The sequence below is a fragment of the Anoplopoma fimbria genome, chromosome 11, assembly GCF_027596085.1.
Source record: "Anoplopoma fimbria isolate UVic2021 breed Golden Eagle Sablefish chromosome 11, Afim_UVic_2022, whole genome shotgun sequence".
Taxonomy (NCBI): Eukaryota; Metazoa; Chordata; class Actinopteri; order Perciformes; family Anoplopomatidae; genus Anoplopoma; species Anoplopoma fimbria.
The window spans coordinates 16,803,720-16,825,760 of NC_072459.1; the positions used below are offsets into that span (position 1 = coordinate 16,803,720).

General features: G+C 41.2%; 1 protein-coding gene across 2 annotated transcripts; it reads left to right on the forward strand.

The window, feature by feature from the left end:
• The first annotated feature begins 1,676 nt into the window (after positions 1-1,676).
• On the forward strand, positions 1,677-5,948 carry LOC129098068 (ADP-ribosylation factor-like protein 4D). 2 transcript variants are annotated; one of them, XM_054607021.1, is made up of 3 exons: positions 1,677-1,830; positions 2,682-3,349; positions 4,912-5,948. In XM_054607021.1, exons 2-3 carry the CDS (start codon positions 2,906-2,908, stop codon positions 5,074-5,076), a joined length of 609 nt encoding a protein of 202 aa, XP_054462996.1. In that variant the 5' UTR covers positions 1,677-1,830; positions 2,682-2,905; the 3' UTR covers positions 5,077-5,948. The 2 variants fall into 2 exon arrangements, with proteins under 2 accessions (XP_054462996.1, XP_054462997.1); XM_054607022.1 differs by lacking the exon at positions 1,677-1,830 and adding an exon at positions 2,044-2,226.
• Positions 5,949-22,041: the final 16,093 nt, after the last annotated feature.

Genomic DNA, 22,041 nt, shown 5'->3' on the forward strand with positions numbered 1-22,041 from the left:
ATGAATGGTGCCAAAGCAAAACCCAAGTTTCAGTAAAAATGATTGTTACAATCCTGAAACAATAAGTTTTTCTACCTTACTGTGAGAAATACAACATGTTTTTTTTTTATACAAAACCTTATTTCTATTTTAAATGTGTATGTAAGTGTTTTGTTGTCACGTAAAGCACCTGTTAAGTACCTTAACCTCAATTAAACTAAAATATTAGTTACATTATAACAAAGAATAAGTACAGAATCTGACACAGCATTTGACGCTAGCAAATAATGTTTGCTCTCTACATTTCTGCAAACCACGGATATGTTGAATGCAGACAATTTTTCATTCGGTCAGACACACAGTATAACAAGGACAAGCAAAGCAAGTAACGTAATATATCGAGCAAATTTAGACCTTTTTCATAATGTTCTTTACACTACATTCTTACATTACACTGTTAAGTTATTATTTCAACAAGAAACCACGATCAAGTAGTTGTCAAATAAACCTAACCAAACTTTTAAACAAGGTGGCATTTTGTATTTGCAAGTTTGATATGAGACTGATGTGAAACGTATTCGTTAAACAATTTTTTTACTGAGAAATGTTGACATTCAACTAATCCCTCATATCTTTCCTCCTGCTGGTCACACCTGACAGCTGATAGCCTTTAGATCTGAATTAGTTTTGCAGCACGTCATACACAAGCACACACATTACACATGTATCTAAAGCTTCCACGTTTGTATAACCAGTTTTAAATCAAATCTAAAAATCATCTGAGAGCCAATAGCATCCCACTAAAACCAGGACCATTTGAAAAGAAAATTGTTTTAATTTCCACAGTAGGATTAAACATGCAATATATATATATATATATATATTTATGATAGTGTCTGTCATGATTGTTTTTTTTGTGTGTCCTCTAAAACACACTGTCAGATTTCCCCATGACTCCTTAACAAGCAGTCAGTCAGCCTGGCCCCAGTCATTACTTGTTTCACTCACACACATTTGCACACAGCTACATTGTTATCATGAGTGTTGGGTATCATTACATTACATTACATTACAGTCATTTAGCAGATGCTTTTATCCAAAGCGACTTACAGGAAGAACTCATTGATCATTGTCATGCAAATCAATACAGCTGAACCATTATGTCATAGCTGGCCTACGATGACCTGTTTTTCTGTCAGCCATTACAGCTCCTTTTAATTTGAGCATGTCTTATTCTGTGGTGAAGAACAATATTTGATTTTTTTTTTTATCATAATTATTTATTTATTTATTTTGTGAATGATTATTTCATCAGTTATCAAAGGAAGATCACAAAGAATAAATGTGTGTGCTGAATACAAGCATGGCAACCACATTCAATAACAGTATTTTAAATGTGCTTCAATAACAGTATTTTAAATGTGCTTCCAAATGAAGCATTATTTAAATGATTAGGCTTAGTCTAAAAATATATCAATCATAGAAATACAATATTATACAACATCCTATATTATTTATATGGATGTAACCCTTTACAGAAACTTAAGAACCCACGGGGAAAGTAGGCCTACTGCACAGTTTGTATTTGTGGACTGATTGTGCCTCCCATTTCTCTCCACGGATCTCTTTGTCACCCCCGCTGCTAGCACGTCATCGGCGGGGGGCGGTGCTTTTTACCCCGGCGCTGCTTCTCTCAATTCGCCAGTCTTCGCCGGACCAAAGCGATAGCCACACGGAGCGGCTTTAACCGAACGCACGGGATTATTTTGGCGTTGAAACTTGGATACCGGTCGCTAATTCGCTGTAGCGTAACAATGTTGACTACTTAAAAGTAATTGGAAGTGTTAACAGGTGAGATATTTCAACATTTTTTACACCGAAATCCCCCCAAAACTTACTTGTGTTGACTTTTGTCGTAGCTCTGCTGTGATTAGACTAGCGACGGCAGTTCTTTGATTCCTTCCGCCGCGGAGCTATCTGCAAAGACGGATACTAACGTTAAACTTTTGTATTCAATTTTAACTTCGCAGCTAAATTCTAACTTGCTGTTTTGTTAAGATTTTTTTCAAACATGTCTGAACACGTTTACCCTTAATCTGTTTGGTTGTGAAGCTCGTGTTTGAGCCTGTGTTTTTCTTTCAGAATTACAAACAGGAGCTTACTAGTGTTATCTAACCACCTAGCATTCTCATTAGTTGTCAATACCAAAGGCCAGAACAGGCATTGCAAGATTCCTCGACTACTGGGGTGTGTCTATTTTTGATTCCTGTTTTTCCAGTTCTGTGCATGAAACAGCCAGAACCAAAAACACTACAGCTGGTGACAAATGCACTGTGCAGCCAGAACAAAAGACTACCGATAGTTTACAACAAAAGCTTTTCAATTAAATGTTTAACCTGCTTCTTCTTTTTTTTTTTTTTTTTTACCAAATCAAGTATATCATTTAATATTAACGACTATCGCACCACTTTTATTAAACAGGTTAACTTGTAACATTTTTACAACCTATGTGCATTTTTTTCCTCAAGATAAGTAACGTTGCTAGGATGTATTAGTAATGCCTTTTTATGGAGTGACAGTGGATTGGAGCTTCACCAAGTCCCAGCTAGTCTAATTACTGACAGCCCAGTGCCCATGAGTCCTAAAAATAGCGGACTCATGTTTTCCTCCCCCTCTCATTGTTTTCCCTCTCATGTCCTCAGTGACTGCAGCCGGCAGCCTGTCCCCATCACCCTGCACCAGCCTTTGAAGTAAGGCCAGGAGTGTGAACTGCTCTCAGGCCAAACCGCTTTCTCCTTGCCAGGAAGCAAGTGAGACAAGGACACAGGAAAACAGCCAGATAGTGCCAGTAAGGAAGACCTGCCAAAGGATATAATTCAGTCCTATAAATCTTTAGAGGGAGTATTCCACTTTACAGGACCTAAACATGGGAAACCAGTTAACAGAAATTGCCCCTACCACCCCGTTCCTCCCAAGCTTCCAATCTTTACACGTCGTGGTGATCGGTTTGGACTCAGCGGGGAAAACCTCCCTCCTCTACAGACTCAAGCTGCGGGAGTTCGTTGAGACGATCCCCACCAAAGGCTTCAACATGGAGCGGATTAAAGTGCCCATGGGGAACTCCAAAACCAACAGCACCGCGTTCCAGGTGTGGGACGTGGGCGGTCAGGAGAAACTGAGGCCCCTCTGGAAGTCGTACACAAGGCGGACGGACGGGCTAGTGTTCGTTGTGGACGCAGCCGAGGCAGAGCGCATGCAGGAGGCCAAGTCGGAGCTCCACCGGATCACCCGGTTGTCTGAGAACCAGATGGTGCCGGTGCTGGTTCTGGCAAACAAACAGGACCTGGATGGAGCCTTGTCAGCTTTAGAGGTAATTATTGCCACATGAATGGCTTGAAATTGTTGTATGGAGCTTATTTCTCAGCTAACGAATGAATGAATAAGTTGATGGAAAAATGATTGGCAACAATTTTGTAAATTGATTAACCATATAGGTTTTGTTGGTTAACGTTCTCCGGTTCTAGCTTCTTCAAACATTATTATATCATTGTTATTAATAGCTTATGGTTTTAAACTAAAGGATGGACAAAACAAGACATTTCAAGATGTCCCTATAGGCTTTGGTTTAAGGCTCAATGTTAATGTATTTGGCAAGTAAGTAGATTACTTGCCAAATACATTAACATTAAATGTCTTGTTTTGTCCATCCTTTAGTTTAAAACCATGATAACTGCTACTGAATGTTGTATTCAGTAGCAGTTAACATTTAAAGACCAAAGTTAGTCTTTACTTTCAGTAAATTAATCTGAAATTTCACCAACATCCTCTATCATCACCAACTAAACTCCTGTTTCCATTTATAGGCTACAGGGGGAAAAAAACAATGTGTTTTTAATATTTTTTTCATGGGCAAGTGAGTTGCTAGATTTATTATCCTGACATAGCATTTAGCTTACCAGGGGCTGTTGGTCATTCCTGATTTTTAAGCACTGTGGGGAAAAAAAGTTCTACGTTTTCACTATTTTTCGATATTTTGTACAGAAAGTATTGGTTTAATATTTGTTCTGAAACTCAAGTATCGTACTGGCATTAGTATTGAAAAGAAGAAGAGATACATGATTTATAGCTGATTTCACACATTGAGCTGGCATCATTACTGGGTTTGCTTTCTTGGTTAAAACTAACATGACTGCCGAGCTTATATGCAGCAATGAATTGTCAGAGTTTCCGATGGTTTCTCCTTGTTTCAATGAAAGTTAAATATCGAATTTTAAAAGCTTTGTATGGAAATATCAGCAGCAACCTTCAGAAAACCCCAATTTGTTCCTATGCTTTAAGATCCACAATTGGAAAATGACAATAAACCTACTGTGCACCTGTACACGAACCATGTCCCCATGTGTTTTTGTCATTATTAGGGATGTCACATTACCTAAAGTTTAGTAGTCAATACCAATACCAGTGAAATGCCACGATTCTTTGTACCCAATTTGAAAACTCGGTAAAAAAAATAAAACAAAGCTCATGTAATTCAACATACTCTATTGCCGGTTGCATCATGACACATCATGATCATTTTCTAATATACTTTTGCGCAATAAACTAAATTGTACACAGCATAGTGTAACTGGGGTTTGGGTAAACAGGATTTAGGTTTAGGTCTGTTTGAATCTGAGTTTTTGCTGTTTTCGGTATGTATTGTTTTCTTTTGTGCTTGAGTGGCAATCCTTGTCTGTAAATTCACAAATTGAATTAAAAAAAAATAAGTACCATGACAGTGGCAGAATTTTTGCATTCACTTGGTATGGAAGTATCAGTTTCTGTCTTTTAATGACTCTTTTTGCAGTGATTCATAGCTTTAAAGTGATCCGTTTTACTAGAACGAGTCTCAGGTCGATACTTATGTTTGGTCTTTTCTCTCCTGCGTTTCAGGTGGAGAAGGGTCTGGGTCTCCACGAGCTAAGCTCGTCCACGCTGCACCACACACAGGGCTGCTCGGCGCTGAATGGTCAGGGCCTGCAGCCCGGCCTGGAGAAACTCTACGATATGATCCTGAAGAGGAAGAAGATGCTGCGACACAGCAAGAAGAAGAGATGAGGCGCAGTATCGCAGCAGGGTCCCGGGTTAATGGAGGTTTACCTTTTTGAACCAGCACTTGTCTGAGGACATTTATCAGCAGCCAACGCTGTAACACTTTTGGAACTTTACCAGGTGAATCCAGATGGCAGCCCGTCTGTACTTCTGACAAGTTGGAATGACTTCAACCAAGTTCACACTTTGACACTCAACTCTGTCCCACGTGTTCCTTAACACGCTAGACATTTGGGCAGACCTGCTTTCTTTGGGGCCATGTCTGCCCTTGAGCAGTCTTCCCTCTCCTCGTGTTCCATCCCCGATCCTCAAAGGAGCATGGCAGAATTATAGCTCGAGAGGGGGCACCAGAGGAAAACATTTGCAATATATGATAAACACTCACTTCAATAATGAAGGATATTTTGTACCAATACTTGTACAAACTGTAGTTCCAACAAAAACCCTGCAAAACTGGCCGGAGCAAAGTTCCTGTTCCTTTTCAATGTTAGACTTTATTCCAAATCTTTATGTTGCATAATGTTCACCCAAATACCTGCTTAAGGAATATTAAAACAAACCCTTTTGTTGATCAAAAGAAGATTCTTATGATTATTCTAGGTTAGAAACTGCCCAATGGTCAGTTCGGCATGTCAGTTAGGCATATCGTTTAGGACTGCGGTTAACCACCAGCGTTACATTTACAGAACGACACACTGCGTCTGCAGAATCCAGCCGTGCAAGTTAGATAGTTCTTCACTCCTCACCAAAGTTATTGTCACTGTTGGTCGTATTTCCGGGTTGGCTGAATGGTTGGTAATTTCAAACGAGTAATTGTTTTTTATATGGTGTGTATTTTTATTTTGTAAAATGTCAACATGAATAAATTATTGAGCAAATGTGGCATTAAGTACTGGAAACATGTCTCTTTATTTTACAGCCTTTATTTTAAGAAAGCTGATAATTTAGCTATCCTAAGTTGAAGGTACGTGATTCAAAGTCACGGTACACTAGGTTAGAGAAAGGGGGGATGTGATGATGACTGACACTAATGATCCATTCAGTGTTGTCAGCACACGCCTTTAAACACATCAGCAGTGCTCCCACATTCTACACAGCTGCTGTTATCTGTAAACAATCCCCAGGAAGGCGAGATGCACAAGTCTGAATGATTCATACTTGCAGGTTGTAACGTATTTCCAGCTGTAAGGTGTAAGGTGGGGTGTCACAGTGTCAGTGAGTTCATCCAGGTCCTTAGCAGCAGCCTCAAAGACACTCCAATCAGTGCAGACAAAGCAGGCCTGTAACTCTCACAGTCTCCTCAGATGGGTTCATTGAATACATAACTTTATTTATATATTGATTGTGGATACCGAATGTATTCCTATTAAACATGTTTATTTTCTTTTCTTTAACATCACTAGTGCAGTGTAGTTTCAGACCAGGTGGTTTGCTCGGTTCCCAGGAGTGCCAGTTGCGGCATTGTTTAGGACCGCTCATTGCTGGTTGACTCTAGTTTGGTTGTAACGTTTGTATATTTGGCATCCAGCAGAAAAGAGAACGTCTCGCTGCACGTAACGTGCTCGACTCAGTCCGCTGAGCACTGAATCCATGTTTCCGCTGACGCACAGAGCGCAGTGTGCTTCCGCCAAGTGTGAATTAGATCAGATGAATAGTTGTCAAAGTTTGCAATAGGCATACCGACATACACATTGAACTATATTGGCATGGCCAGTTAGTCATAACATGTTGGCCAATGACAATAGGATGAAATATGTCTAAGCATGTTTTGGTCATGCAGCCTGACAGGCAGCTAATTAGCAAGCTAGTTAGTTGATACTTAGATTAGACTGGACCCCCAAAGACTTGAGACTTGACCTGGTTTCTATCTAAAAGCTTTGAGACTTGCCCCACAAAGACTAGATACTTGACTTGGACTTGCCCCTCAAAGACTTGAGACTTAACTTGGACTTGTTCCTCAAAGACTTGATCTGTACTGGTCCCTGAAAGGGGGGCTACTGTAGAAACATGGTGTTGACACATGGTGGACTCTGTGAAGGATACTTGCTCCAAATGTAGATATAAATGGCCCATTCTAAGATAATGAAAACACAACTATTTTTATTTACAGGTGATTATACACTAATGAAAACATACATATTAAGATTATATTCTATTTCAGCCAATACATCCTACTAAATCTTACCTTTGATCTTAGCAATGGCACTAGTTTCATAGACCTCAACAATTACTTTGATATTTACAAGAGTAACATACTGTCAGTTACAAAAATAAAACCAGAACTGTAATACACCGTAGAGTTCCCTGATGACAGACTAGCAACGGCAGTCTGTGAGACTTTGTTAAAAATGATATCTTGCTTTCTAGTATGATGACTTTAGTTTGAATAAATATACAGTAAATAATTTCTTCAGGCAAGAGTTTCCAATTGTAACTGTTACATAAGCCCAAACGGTGCACATTAAAAAAAGGTGACATGTACTAAACTAAATCGTTTTTGCCCCTGGTGTGTCCATTGACACTGCCTGGTAAAATGAAGACAGCAAAAGGCTGTTTGCATGTGCTTCATTCCTCTTTGTGTTGAAATAATCATGTTCTAGAAGGCTACGTGTGGATAAAACTGTGCAGATTAATGATTTTTTCATGATTGCTTTAACTGTAAAGAATAAATTCAAAATGCACAAACGTGTTTGGTCTTTCATAAATATTTGAAGGAGAAATGAAAGCAAGACTGTGGGCATGGTAGACTTCAAACAAGCATTCTGTACACACACAGGTAGCCGTGCAGAAACTCAAACACAGACATAGAAATCAATAACAGTGGGGTGCTATACACTGCTGATGAGAGTACTTCATCAAGCCAAAAAGGTTTTGAGAATATCCATTTTAGAAACCTCCTGCAACCCAAAAGATTTATCAGGCAACCCCACGTTATGTCAAGACACCAAGGCTCATTAACTCCAATCCAAAATGTCAATGTAGGATTAGAGATAATCCTGCAATAATACTACAAAATACGAATTTTAGTTAATGATGGAAGGCAACTAAAACCTTGCTCCCTGGAAATATATTTGATTCGCCAAAATTAGCTCCTGTGTGATAACGATCAGTTGTTTATCACTGTTCTCTGGAATCCAGCCAGTGAAGCTCAGTCACACAGGAATGTTAAAGCCCCCTAAGCAGCCCAGCCCCAACTGACATGTCTTGGACGGGCTGTTCTCTGATACACTTCATCCCAACCCGTCATTTGTTCAATCTCCATCACTTGACTGTGATACTCCGACCAGCATTCTACTCATACATATGATCCTGCTTGACTGGAGGCCACCCATACTGACATCAGTGGGGCACAAAACCTTTAAACAGCCATATTGGAAAGTGGAATTTCAATAGCAAATTTAGTAGCTTTAGCAATCTTTAGAACAGAGCCTACAGCAGCAGAGTCAAGAGGTTTCTTGAAGTTCTACTTTGTTTCTTTATGTTCCTCTTCTGTCACATGCATTCTCGTAGTAGACTAATTCAAAGAGCTTTTTTTGTTGTTTACATTATTGGTATGCCAATCATGTTAGCTGCTGATACCTCGACTGATGGCCCATCCACCAAGTCCCAGAACTATAAATACTGAAGTCCAAACCACTGCCCAACCCCCCACAAGTCAGTTCTACTGTTTGCCATATGCTCAAACATGCACACTAATCCCAAATCCACTATATATCAAGAGCCATATGTTATCTATGTTATTCCTGCTTTCTCTCTCTCTCACACAGGAGTCATCCAAATGCTTTAATGCTAAATATGATACTAGTCAAGACAAATAAAAAAAAAATCCAAAAACACTGAAAGACAACATGCACATTTGTATGTCATGTGCATAAGTGCAGCAAAGCAGTCATTTGTCTCTGTAGTAAATAACTTGATTTCAAAGGATGAAGGAAGATGTCCAGGTCCGCTGATGCAGTTTCAACAATTTCTTTATTGAATCAATGCATCAGAAATCATCCTGCGCAGAATGGAGCCCATACAGAGATTCAGCATGGACTGAGGCTCTCAGCCTTCAGGCTGGACTTATATCTGTGTTGTGCATCCCTTCAATGTGCACAAAGGCAAAACACAGGTTGAGCAGTAAATACATCATTCAGACACCTTGAAACATGCACTTTTTGAAATACGTTCCTGAGAACCCAAAATCTTCCATCTGTGTAAACATCACTATAAACAAGGTTGTCATGTCTTATGCAGGTCATGAGGTCATTGTTAGGGCAGTTCCTGAGTACCCAGTCTCTTCGTCTGCGTAAACATCACCATAAACAAGGCTGTCATGCCATACGTTGGTCATGAGATCATTATTAGGGCAGCTCTTAAGAACTAACTGGTCAACATCACACAGCATGCAACAACTTCATGGCCTCATTACAACAAGGTATAACAGAATATGATAAAATACACTACATCTCTTTTAAAGATAGGAAAGCAAACGAGTCACTTGCATACATGGAAGTACATTTAACCACTGCCTACACTGTAGTTGTAAACACACAGTTGTGTGAGAATATATTTTCTGTGTTGATGTGTTGGGGCATAGAGCAGTCTGTGGCATCTGTCCCATCTCCCTATAGTATTTAAATCACTGGTCCAACCCTCTGGTTCCCACTTACTGCTCAGTCAATCCAATTATTCTGCCGTGACTCAGCTGTTGGAGCAATAAGTAAGTAGAAGGATTAATGAGTCAGCAGAATGGAGAGGAAAACCCTCCATGTGAAAAGTCTTTAGCTGGCGCCCTCTTTAATTTACTCAGGCTTGATTAAATGGCTGTGTTGTCATTAAATATTTTACTTTCTTATGTTCTTTTGTCTTTTCATCTGTTCTTTTGTCTGTTCATCAGGCTGTTGGACAAATGTCCAACAGCCTGATGAAAACAGACAAAAGAAAAAAAAAAAAAAAGAGTAGAAGAACAGTAGAAGAAGAAAGGTAGAAGAGCACGAGAAAGACAAATGTCTTTTTCGTGCTCTTCTACCTTTCTTCTTCTACTGTTTTTTACACATTTCAGAACTTTTATGTCCCTTTCCTCACCATTGCTGACCGGAAAAGCAGTTTTTCCAACACAATATACCAAAGAAATGTTGGCATACATTTCTGAAAACCACAGGATGTTGATGTTTCAAAATCAAAAGTTAATTTTATGATTATTTTTCACATCAGCCCCTTATCATGCTAGCAGAAATGTGCCATGCCACAGAAAGATTCGGTTACCGGGAGTGATACTGAAAGTGTAAAGACGTCACAGCATGTGGTATGAGAGAATGGTATCAAAGCTATGTACCAATCCGATTGCTTAATTTAAACTATCCATTTTATAATCGTTATTATACCACGTTACGTGTAATAATTGTCACTTGATGTACTACGTTACTTGCTATGCACACCAACAGCTCTGACCATATTCACATCCGACGTTTGAAGAAGCGTCCAACACCAACATTTTTTCCAGGCAAAAGGGGTCCTTTTTTACTCACATCTGTCCTTTCATCTGTCTATGTTCAACTTTTTCTCTCAAACTGAGGGGTCTGGCAGTGTTAGTGTTGCTGTAGTGTAACTTAAATATGTCCCAATGAAAAGTAAGACATAGCTCCAATAGTTGCTGTTTTGAAAGCATTTCTAAATCATTCTTAAAATAGCTAAACATAGTTTCAGTCCAACAGCAGCAGTGGCCAAATGTCTGCCATTATCTGTGGTTAAGGCTTCATCTCTCTGGCATAAGCCTGGTAAAGAGGCTGGCAGGCCTCACTACACACAGGATCTGGACCAAACCCAGACAGATGTCTGGGTCTGCTTTACTATTTATTATCGTCTGCCTTTGTGCCTCACTTCGGCCACTGCTAAAGCTCCTCACATGCAAAGAATCATACATTTAGATACATTCTTCTGTATATAACACTTTTTCTGCCTCATAACGATCGTTATAATTTTGCATAATTAATGCAATAAGTCACTGTTGGAGTTTGATTTAATCATAATAGACTATCATCGTTTATCTAAATGTTTGAATATAACTAAATGTTTGAAACTCATACTGTATATAGGGCATCTGCATACTGAAATGGGTGTGAATATAGAGTGATTTGCATGGTTTAAGATATAACCTGTTTTAATTAGTAAAAGACTAAGAGCTGTTGAAAAACACACACACACACACACACACACTTCAGCATCCTTGAGTTACGACATGCAGGGAAGAGTGGAGCTGTGTGGACACACACACACACACACACACACACACACACACACACACACACACACACACACACACACACACACACACACACACACACACACACACACACACACACACACACACACACACACACACACTTCAGCTCCCCAAAGTTACGACATGCAGAAAAGATAAGGCCTAACTCACACTTGAGCCTATGAGAATGACTACTTACAAGACAAACTTTAGCCTATATGAAATGACAACATGCAAGAGAATAATAGGTATAGAAAGTTCAAGTTTCGGTCAGGGACTTTCCAAACCAATTAAAAAAGATAGATAGCTTGCACAGACATCTGGATGATAGATAGCTCAGTGCACCTGCAGATTAAATAAAACAGGGAAGGACATACAGATTTAAAAAAAAGAAAGAGCTGTGACACTATATAAGACCATTTTAAGGACAAAGCAAATCAGTTCGCCTCCGGAGAGCCACCTCGGGTTTCATTCTTTGCTTAAAGAATAAATTCTATTGCATCGAACTCTGTCTGTCTGTTTCCAGTGTTTTCTTCAAACTTCATCGAGACTCGAATAGGTATTTAATAAAGAATAAGTAAAAGAGTTGGAGCACTAATTCGGGCTTCATCAACTGGCCCAATCCGAACTTCTGTTACCCGACATCACCTTTCCAATATTAAGAAAACGATTTTGAGTCAGGGATACTGTGGATATGGAGTTATATGTGGAGATTAGTTCACTTGCTGCTTCCATTTTCTTCTCTCTCTCTGTGTGCATGTTTTTCTCCTCACAGCAGTATTGTAATTGTAGAAGGCTCTGTGGCTTTTGATGAGTGTCTACTTGTCTGTCAGTGAACCCAGGCCGGGCCAGTTAAAGGGAGGCACTGGCTTCACACACCATTTCAGATGAGACATGCTTTCCAAAATAGAACTGAGAGCATCCAAAACATATTGTGACCCCAATCTGCTAAACCATTTGAAGAAAACTTTCACTCTCCACAAAGTCAAACCCATCTAAGGCCTATGACTGCTCTATAATGTGCATTGCATTTGTGGCATTGTGTAAAGAATAATGATATTAAAACATGAAGTAACTGTTGTATAGCAGCTGTCCATGTAGAACCCAGAGGGATTTTGTTTATCCCCACTGTGTGATATTACATTACATTACAGTCATTTAGCGGACGCTTTTATCCAAAGCGACTTACAATAAGTGTATTCAACATAGGTATTCAAGAGAACTACTAGTCACCAGAAGTCATAAGTGCATCTCCTTTTTTAAACAAGCATCTAAGAGCATAAACCAGAGCAAAATACAGTGCAGAAACAAACTAATACGAATACAATAAGTGCTAAGTGGAAGGCTCAGGGTAGTCAGTGGGGAGTTCATTCCACCACTGTGGGCCAGGACAGAAAAAAGCCGTGACCGGGTCGATCGACCGCAGGGACCTCTGAGCGACGGGGCAACCAATCGCCCCGAGGCAGCAGAGCGAAGTGGTCGGGCGGGGGTGTAGGGCTTGACCATGGCCTGGAGATAGGAAGGAGCTGTTCCTTTCACTGCCCTAGCTGGCTAGCACCAGAGTTTTAAACTGGATGTGAGCTCTTACCGGTGTAGAGAACGGAGAAGGGAACTCTCAACATATTTGGAGTAAGGATTATGGGAGTTTGTAATACACCTGGTAAATAAATGAATCTTTTTGTTGCTCCATTCCTTGCAATCTTCTACAGATATGTCCAGACAACCTGCATTTATTGAGACCAGGGACATTTGATCATGTGGCTGGTTGTTAGTTTCCACCTCCATAATAACCCATTCTCAATCCCAATCGCTTGGTCAGCACTCTTGATACCAACCAACCGAGGTACCCTTTATGTTCTGTATGAGATGCACCTGGCTATCAACTAATTCCAGTGTTAACCCATTCATGTCATTAGTTGTGCAGAGAAACTGAAGTTGTATATGAGGGCAAAGTCTTCAAAGCATGGGTTACAGGGTAAACAAACATAGGACTTTCACCCAGGAGAAACGCTGTTCATGTTCAGTGGGAAACCAAATGACCAATGACTCTTACCACTGTTTTGATAAGTAACTTACATAAAAAAAATCTACTCATGTTACGCAACAAACCTACAAACATAATGACATACTTGGTTGCCTTGGCCTAACCAAGCCCTTTTGTTGCTTAAACCTAACTAAGTAAACCTAAAAACTAATTTATTTTGAAAAGAGACTGTATGCTCATACAAACAAAAACTGTTTGTTTCCTAGAACAGGGAATTTATTTTTAAAATACACATGTAACACGTTGTAACTGACAGGCCATCCCAGACACGCCCAAAACTGAAGTTAGAGGGGTATCTAGAGTGTCAAAGTTTGAAGCGGGCCACTAACCAAGCGTCTGTATTTGAGGAATTCGGAGTAAGAATGTGTTGCCATTGGGAATCCATACAATTACAAAATGTTCTGGATTCTGCTTCACTTGCCCTCTCTACTCACCTGCAAGTCTTTTATATTAAAATAGGAGTTCATTGTTTTATGTCCAAATCAAGAGTTTATACAGGTTTTTTTTTAATTTCTTTTAAGAAGCACTGCAGTCTAATTTACAAAAATGCTGTGCTATGTTAGCTTTTGGATGTAAATGTAAATGTTTATATATAGTTTTTACAACAGTATATAAACATGTTCACAGTGGAGTGTAAACACACAGCTGTTTAGTGGTGGTTAAGTTTGTGTCACAGTCATGCCTGTTCACTCTTCCTGCACTCTGCCTATCTCCCTCAGTTCACTCCAGCTCACAGCCCAGCCCCGTTTTCTCTCTCACCACACTTTCCCTCTCTCACCTAATCAGCTCCTGCCTGTCTGTCTGCTGTGTACCCAGCTTTGAATAAAGCTCCTGAACTTTACTCTGTCTCCTGGTCGTACTGCATTTGGGTCCACACCTCACCCGTTACAGTTTGAGTGAGAAGACAGTTCATGAAGTTTAAAACATATGGCCATTCAGATGAATGTCGCAGCTGAAATCGAGACTCATCAGACCAGGCAACGTTTTTCCAATCTACCAATTTTGGTCAGCCTGTTACGGAATGTGGTGTGGACCCAAAAAGCAGAACGACCAGGAGACGGATACAGTTCTGGCGCTTTATTTAAAGCAGAGAACTGAGCATACAGACAGGCAGGATAAGACTCACAGAGGGAAACAGGCAGGGGATCAGGCAGACAGAAATCAGAGGAAGCGGAGGTTAAACTCGGGGTCGGGGAACAGAAGGCTGAGTCGTTGACCGGGGCACAGGCAAGGCAGGTAAGTCCAGACAGGCAGGCAGGGTCGGCAACGGGAAATCAGTCCGGGGGATAACGCTGGAAGGTCTGGCATAATGCGGAGTACGATCTGGCCGTGAGTGTGTGTGAGACTGGTGTTTAAATACTGCAGAGTTGATGAGTAGATAGAAGGCAGGTGTGTGGCTTGGAGCAGGTGAGTATGCTTGTGCTGATGAGGTGATTAGGTGAGTGAGGGAAGAGTGTGGTGAGAGAGTGGGAGGGGTGACACACCCACCTCACAGACACACACAGAGATAACCAAACAAGGGAGCACAGGAGACACAAGGGCAAGGGAAAACACATGAAACACAAGGAATAACCAGAGACATGGCCATGGTCATGACACAGCCTGTGTGAATTGTAGCCTCAGTTTCCTGTTCTTAGCTGACAGGAGTGGCACCCGGTGTGGTCTTCTGCTGCTGTAGCCCATCTGCTTCAAGGTTCGACGTGTTGTGCGTTCAGAGATGGTATTCTGCATACCTTGGTTGTAACGAGTGGTTATTTGAGTTACTGTTGCCTTTCTATCATCTCGAACCACTCTGCCCATTCCCTCTGACCTCTGACATCAACAAGGCTTTTTCATCCATACAACTGCCGCTCACTGGATATTTTCTCTTTTTCGGACCATTCTCTGTAAACCCTAGAGATGGTTGTGCGTGAAAATCCCAGTAGATCAGCAGTTTTTGAAATACTCAGACCAGCCCGTCTGGCACCAACAACCATGCCACGTTCAAAGTCACTTAAATCCCCTTTCTTCCCCATTCTGATGCTCGGTTTTAACTTCAGCAACGAGTTCAGCAACGAGTCTTCACCACATCTAGATGCCTAAATGCATTGAGTTCCTGCCATGTGATTGGCTGATTAGCTATTTGTGTTAACAAGTAATTGAACAGGTGTGCCTAATAAAGTGGCCGGTGAGTGTATACAGACAGACAACCATTCACGCTCACATCCACACCTACAGGCAATTTAGAGTCTTCAATTAACCTAAGCTGCATGTCTTTGGACTGTGGGAGGAAGCCGGAGAACCCGGAGAGAACCCACGCTGACACGGGGAGAACAACAAAATCCAAGGCCCATCTTGCTGTGAGGCGACAGTGCTAGCCACCACACCACCGTGCAGCCCCTGCTGCCATTTTTTCTATGATTGCCTCTGCTATTAGTGCTACTACCGCTATTACTACTACTATAATTTCTGTCATATCGATTGACTATGTTGTAATGCTATTGTCGGGTACCAGATATTCGGACTGGGCCAGTTGATGAAGCCCGAATTACTGCACCAACTCTTTACTTATTCTATACTAAATACCTGTTAGAGTCCTGATAATTGTTGAAGAAAGCACTGGAAACAGACAGAGTTTGATGCAATAAAGTTTATTCTTTAAGCAAAGAATTCAACCTGAGTTGACTCTCCGGGGAGTGAACTGATTTGTTCCGTCCTTGACATGGTCTTATATATTGTCACTGTTTTCTTGATCTGTAAGCTCTTTCCTGTTTCCTTTGATCTGCAGGTGCGCTGAGCTTTTCCTAATCACAATCGTCTGTTCAAGAATAGCATCTCTCTGTCTTTTTAATCAGGGTTGGAAAGTCCTTGATTCAGCATTCTCACACCTGCGCTTCTATATAATTTCTCTTATCTTCTCTGTTAGTGATAACCACTGATAATTCCCCTTCAACTGGATGATAACATTCAAAATGGGTGTCAAAGCAATGAAAAGTGATCCACAGTTTAGTCCGTTTTGACAACTGTTGTGCTGACTGTGTGAAGAGTTTTGAAAAAATGAACTCAGTAAACCTTAATAAATTAGGTATGGTTTAAAAGTTAATTGTTTTTTGTTTGCTAACTGACAGCCGTGTAATAGATGAGCAGACTTACGCTAAATTGATATCTGTAATCATCACACATGCAGATGGAATCCTTCTCTCTTCTGGCTCGACCTGTTCTGCTACTTCACAGGTTTAAAAAAGTGAGGTTATTCCAGTGAGTGAGCTCAGAGTTACAGGCTGTTCTTTGGTATGTGAAGCATGTGCTACTCTGACATGCTTCAGGCTACCAATCATATCACATGCATCTAGCTGCTTATGTTACAAGGCCATTCACACATTCTTTGGTATCGGCATTTTATTTTTGCAAAATACACATGATTTAAACATATCACTGCTGCTATTTCTATATAAAACACAACTTTTCAGTGGTCTACGGGTTATTTCAAAAGTGATATATTATTTTTATGAGGTATTTGAATCTCATTTACGCCAGTGATTTATTGTGCTTCAATAAAGAGGAAGCCCCTTTCCATCAGCCTGTTCAAGACGGGACAACTGCGCCATCATTCCACCTCGCTGTTCTGAGCCAGCAGAGGTGGTAGTCACAGAGCCAACGTCTGTTTAAAAAGGGACAGCCAGCCCGGCGGAACACCAACACTGTTGTGTTAAACCTAACTCCTTTTTTGCTCCCACGATGCTGGCGTGCTATCTGATTTCACATACTTGCACACATTATGCTGCCATTACTTTGTTACGTGTAAAAAAGCAAGGCCAGCAAAAATAAGTTTCTTCTTCATGGCGGTATTGCTTAATCTCTGTGTGAAAGGGGCTAGAGACAGCATGCTTTTTAGTCCCTATTTTGACTCCAGAAACAAATCCTACATTTCCTATACTGTAACCAATAATATCTCTTCAGACACATATCCCATGAGACCTGGGATTTTGTAGACCTTAGATTACCTTGATTCATTAGGGCTTAGTTCTCTTGACTAGTAAACTGACCTTTATGTGTAAATTGGTGGCATTCCCCTTTAAGGAAGAGCCATTTTTCTGTCTTTCTTAAGTATTAAATGTCTGACAAATAATAACCCTGTCATTGTGAGGTTGCCAGACAGGAAAGTCAAGGAAGTCACTGCCTCTGGCCAAGAAATAGTCTAGAAATGGCACTTAATTCCTCAAAAAACCATATAGTGACATTTTCACATGTTGTGTTTTTTACAGACCAGGGCATGTGAGCAGAATGCAGCAATGAAGATTTCCGATCCTCGCTCCAGTATGGAGCTAGAACAGTGACAGTAAGTCTCGCCATCAAAAAACAAACAAAAAGGCATTAAAAAATTATTATTATTATCTTGCATTCTGATTTTGTCATTGTTCCAGCTTTGTGTCACTGATTTGGCTAGGAGAGAGAGGGGTTTGAGTGGAAGCTAAGGCTTTTGTCTTTGGCGCCATCACGTTGTAAGCTTGCGATAACATCATTATGTCACTTACGGAAAGTAAATATCAACACCTTTGCACTCTTTTCATAAAAAAATTACAATATGTTAAACTAAAAAATATACATAGTTGCAATAATGTTAGTTATGGTGAGAAATATTTTGTCATGTATTTACATTTAGAGGGAAAGCATAGGCCTAGAAGGCTGTAACACTGCACGTGTACCTGAGACAGAAAATGCAGGTCATTCAAGTTACTCAGCACTGGTCCGTGGCTCATCGTATTCACTATTATACAGTCAGTACCACAGACAGGCCCAGAAGCTGGACTGACGTCAGTGGGCTGTTCCACCTTTCCAACCCTGCAGCTCCACACCCACTTAAGCTGAATACAGGTGTTGAAAACAGGCCTGCCTGGGAATACAACGTCGTCCCTCCAGGCGTCAAACACTGCAGATCAGTTCTTTTTTATTCACAAACGAGATGCCAGTTTGGCTGGGCAAAATGTTGACAGGATGTGATACATCACTAGAATGTGAAGAGGGTGTATCTATGGTCATGCTGACACTTGAGTCCCTATCAAAAAGTAATATAACAATAAATCACATAAAAACAGCAATGAACAAATTGCATAACTCTTATCCCATGTGGGGATAAGAACTTGTAATGAATAGATGAATTTGAGTAGAAGGCCCATATGCTACCCATTAAAAAAAAAGTTATTCCAAGAAGTCTGTTGCGATAAATTCTCTTTAACAAGAGCGTCCTGGCCGTAATGGAAGGTTAAGATAGCAATTATAAATGTGACTATATTACATATAGTCACATATAGCACAACAAAACTGGACCTGAGGGACATGAAAGAAATTTAACTTGACTACTTAAAACAATGATATTCTTCATGAAACATTTTTCTAATTCCAGATGAATTTTAAAGTGATAGCTTTTTATATTATTAATTATTCCAGGCCCATGGTATGCGAAGGAAAAGCAAGCACCAGTAGCTAAGATGGCACCAGAGGTCGGCAGCCTGTCACAGCAGCTCTCTACCAACTTTGCTCTTTTTTCACTTTTTCTACTATTTTTATTCATTGTTGTTTTCTTTTTTCTTTCGGTAATTGTATGTTCCTGCTTCAGCGTTTTAGTTGTAGCGTTTTTTACCCTTTCTCTGCATACAATTGGAACTTTTTATCATGTTGACCTACACCCGCGACAAGCTTCTGCGCTACCGGAGCGGAGCCGGCGTTCCCTCCGCCCGCATACCCGAGCCGATATGGAGACAACCCCGTCGCGGAAAAAGAGCCGGAGTGAAGGTCCGGGAGAGGATGGAGAGGGACAGGAGAGTGAAACCCTTTCTCCCCACGGTCATTATGGGGAATGTGAGGTCCCTCGCTAACAAAGTGGATGAACTATCAGCATTGGTGAGCAACCAGCGGGCCTACAGGGAGTGTAGTCTGCTCTGCTTCACGGAGACATGGCTGCATGGGAATATACCGGACAGTCTGCTTGAACTAGCCGGCTTCTCGCTGGTTCGGGCGGACAGAGGGAAACAGAGCGGTAAAAAGAGAGGAGGAGGTCTTGCTGTCTTTGTTAACTCTAAATGGTGTAATCCTGGCCATGTAACTGTGAAGGAGTGTATCTGCACTCCCGACATTGAACTCCTGGCGGTGGGTTTGAGACCCTACTATCTACCGCGGGAGTACTCACGCCATTGCTGTTATTGTTTACATCCCACCAACAGCTGCAGCGAGGAGCGCGAGTGACGTCATTCACTCTGTTACAGCGGGGCTTCAGACTAAACATCCCAACTCACTCATAATGATCAGCGGGGATTTTAACCATGTCTCCCTCTCTCCTGTCCTGGATAACTTCAAACAGTATGTCAACATTGCAACGAGAGAGAACAAGATCCTGGACCTCTTTTACGTGAATGTAAAGGGGGCTTACAGCTCCTCTGCCCTCCCCCTTGGAGAATCTGACCAACTTGTGGCCACCTACAAGCCACTGGCTATGCAACAGGCGGCCAGCACAAGGACTGTGAAGGTTTGGTCGGAGGACACCGAGGAGACCCTCCAGGAGTGTTTTCAGGACACAAACTGGGAACTGTTCCAGGAGGACTACGGGGAGGACATCGAGGGCCTCTCTCGTTGCATCACAGACTACATACACTTCTGTGAGGACACCATTGTGCCAACCAAGAAGGGCCACTGCTACCACAACAACAAGCCGTGGATTAACAAAGAGATGAAGGGCCTTCTCAACAGGAAGAAGAGGGCCTTCATGGCTAAGGACAGAGGGGAACTTCGGGCTGTTCAGAAGGAGCTGAAGAGGAAGCTGAGAGAGGCTAAGAACAGCTACAGGGAGAAGGTTGAGGCTAAGATGTGACAGAACAACACTAAAGAGGTGTGGAATGGGATGAAAATGATGACAGACTGCAGTCTGCCTTCATCTGGAGTACAGGGTGACCAAGCATTCGCATCGGAGCTCAACCTATTTTTCAACAGGTTCGACACTACCCCCACCCCGGTGTGCTCAGACAGTGAGGCTAGGTCTCCACCTAACACCTCTTCCCCCATTCACACCTCTGCTGGAGTCTCTGCTCTCCCTCCCATCTACACCTCTGCCACCTCCCCCTCTCTCAGCACACTGTTAAGACCAGAGGATGCCCCCACCCACTAGCCCTCTTCAGACCAACATTTCCACACCAGTGGACCAGGACATTACACTGGAGATGCCAACAAGCTCAACAAGCTGGTGAGGAAAGCCAGCTCTGTGGTGGGTCTGGAGCTGGACAGTCTGGAGTCAGTGGGTGAGAGGAGGATGAAGGCCAAACTCGGAGCCATCCTGGACAATCCCTCTCACCCTCTCCATGAGGAACTGTGGCAGCTGGGCAGCTCTTTCAGCCATCGGCTGATTCTACCAAAGAGCAGGACGGAGCGCTTCAGACGCTCATTTGTGCCCACTGTCATCAGACTGTACAACAACAGCGGAGACCACAGTCTGTCATCATGCTGACCAGGCCCCCCATGTGGATATACTGTACATTTTTATTTTTTATTTTTATTTTATTGTATAATATGTGTATTTATTATCTGTTTCTATGTAGTTGAGCTGCTGCAACACCCGAATTTCCCCCATGGGGATCAATAAAGGAATATAATAATAAAAAAGTATATACAGTGGATAAAATGAGTATTGAACACGTCACTACTTTTCTCAGTAAATATATTTCTAAAGGTGCTATTGACATGAAATTTTCACCAGATGTCGGTAACAACCCAAGTAATCCATACATACAAAGAAAACAAAACAAATACGTTCAGAAATTAAGTTATGTGTAATAAAATGGAATGACACAGGGAAAAAGTATTACCCTAACCCAACATTTTCATAGATGTGGAGCCAGTCCCAACACCCTTCACAACAGCTGATCTAAATAACCCTCTAATCAACTCAGCCATTGGGCCTTTCTCATTTCCAGATGTTGTGCCTCTTGGCTACGGTTCTTAACCACTTTGACCTCTAATGGAAAACGTCATGAGCTCAAAGAAAGATGTGAAGGAGAAATCATAAGGATCTAGAAAAAGGGTTAGGGTGATTCTCATGTCAGTCAACATTAACAGTCTTGGTATTGCTGTAAACTAAAAATTAGTAACACACAGATTCCACTGTTAACAGAAAAACAAAGGATTGACTCCTTTGTTTTTCTGTTAACAGTGGAATCTCCCATTTTACAGTCAAACTGATATACATCTATGTTCTTGCCAAATATTTGACCAAGGCATATGTTATTTTAGCATAAAATGACAGAATGTTGACTTTGTGTTTTTGTTATTTGAGGGAAAAAGTGAAAAGGAAGTGGAAAGAAATTCAGTTTTCTCAGTGAATAATTGTTTTCACCCCCCATATAGTATCATCAGTGCACACCATGTGCTGGGTTTTTCCTTAACATGCTAACACTGCTGTCAGCCTGAGCATGTAACCATGTGTGTTGAAGTCAGACCTGCATGTGATTTACTGCTCAGTTTTCCGCACGTGCAAAACACACAGCAGATGGTGGATTTGGAATAGAACACAGTAATTACCCCTCTGGTTTCTGCTTCGCCTTTCACTCTGTGGAATGCATCAATTAACTCATTTGAGAAAGATGTCATTACAAGCCTCTTGCTCATAAAATAATAATGTTTTTCTTGGTTCATCCAACTGTTTGAAATCTGAGTT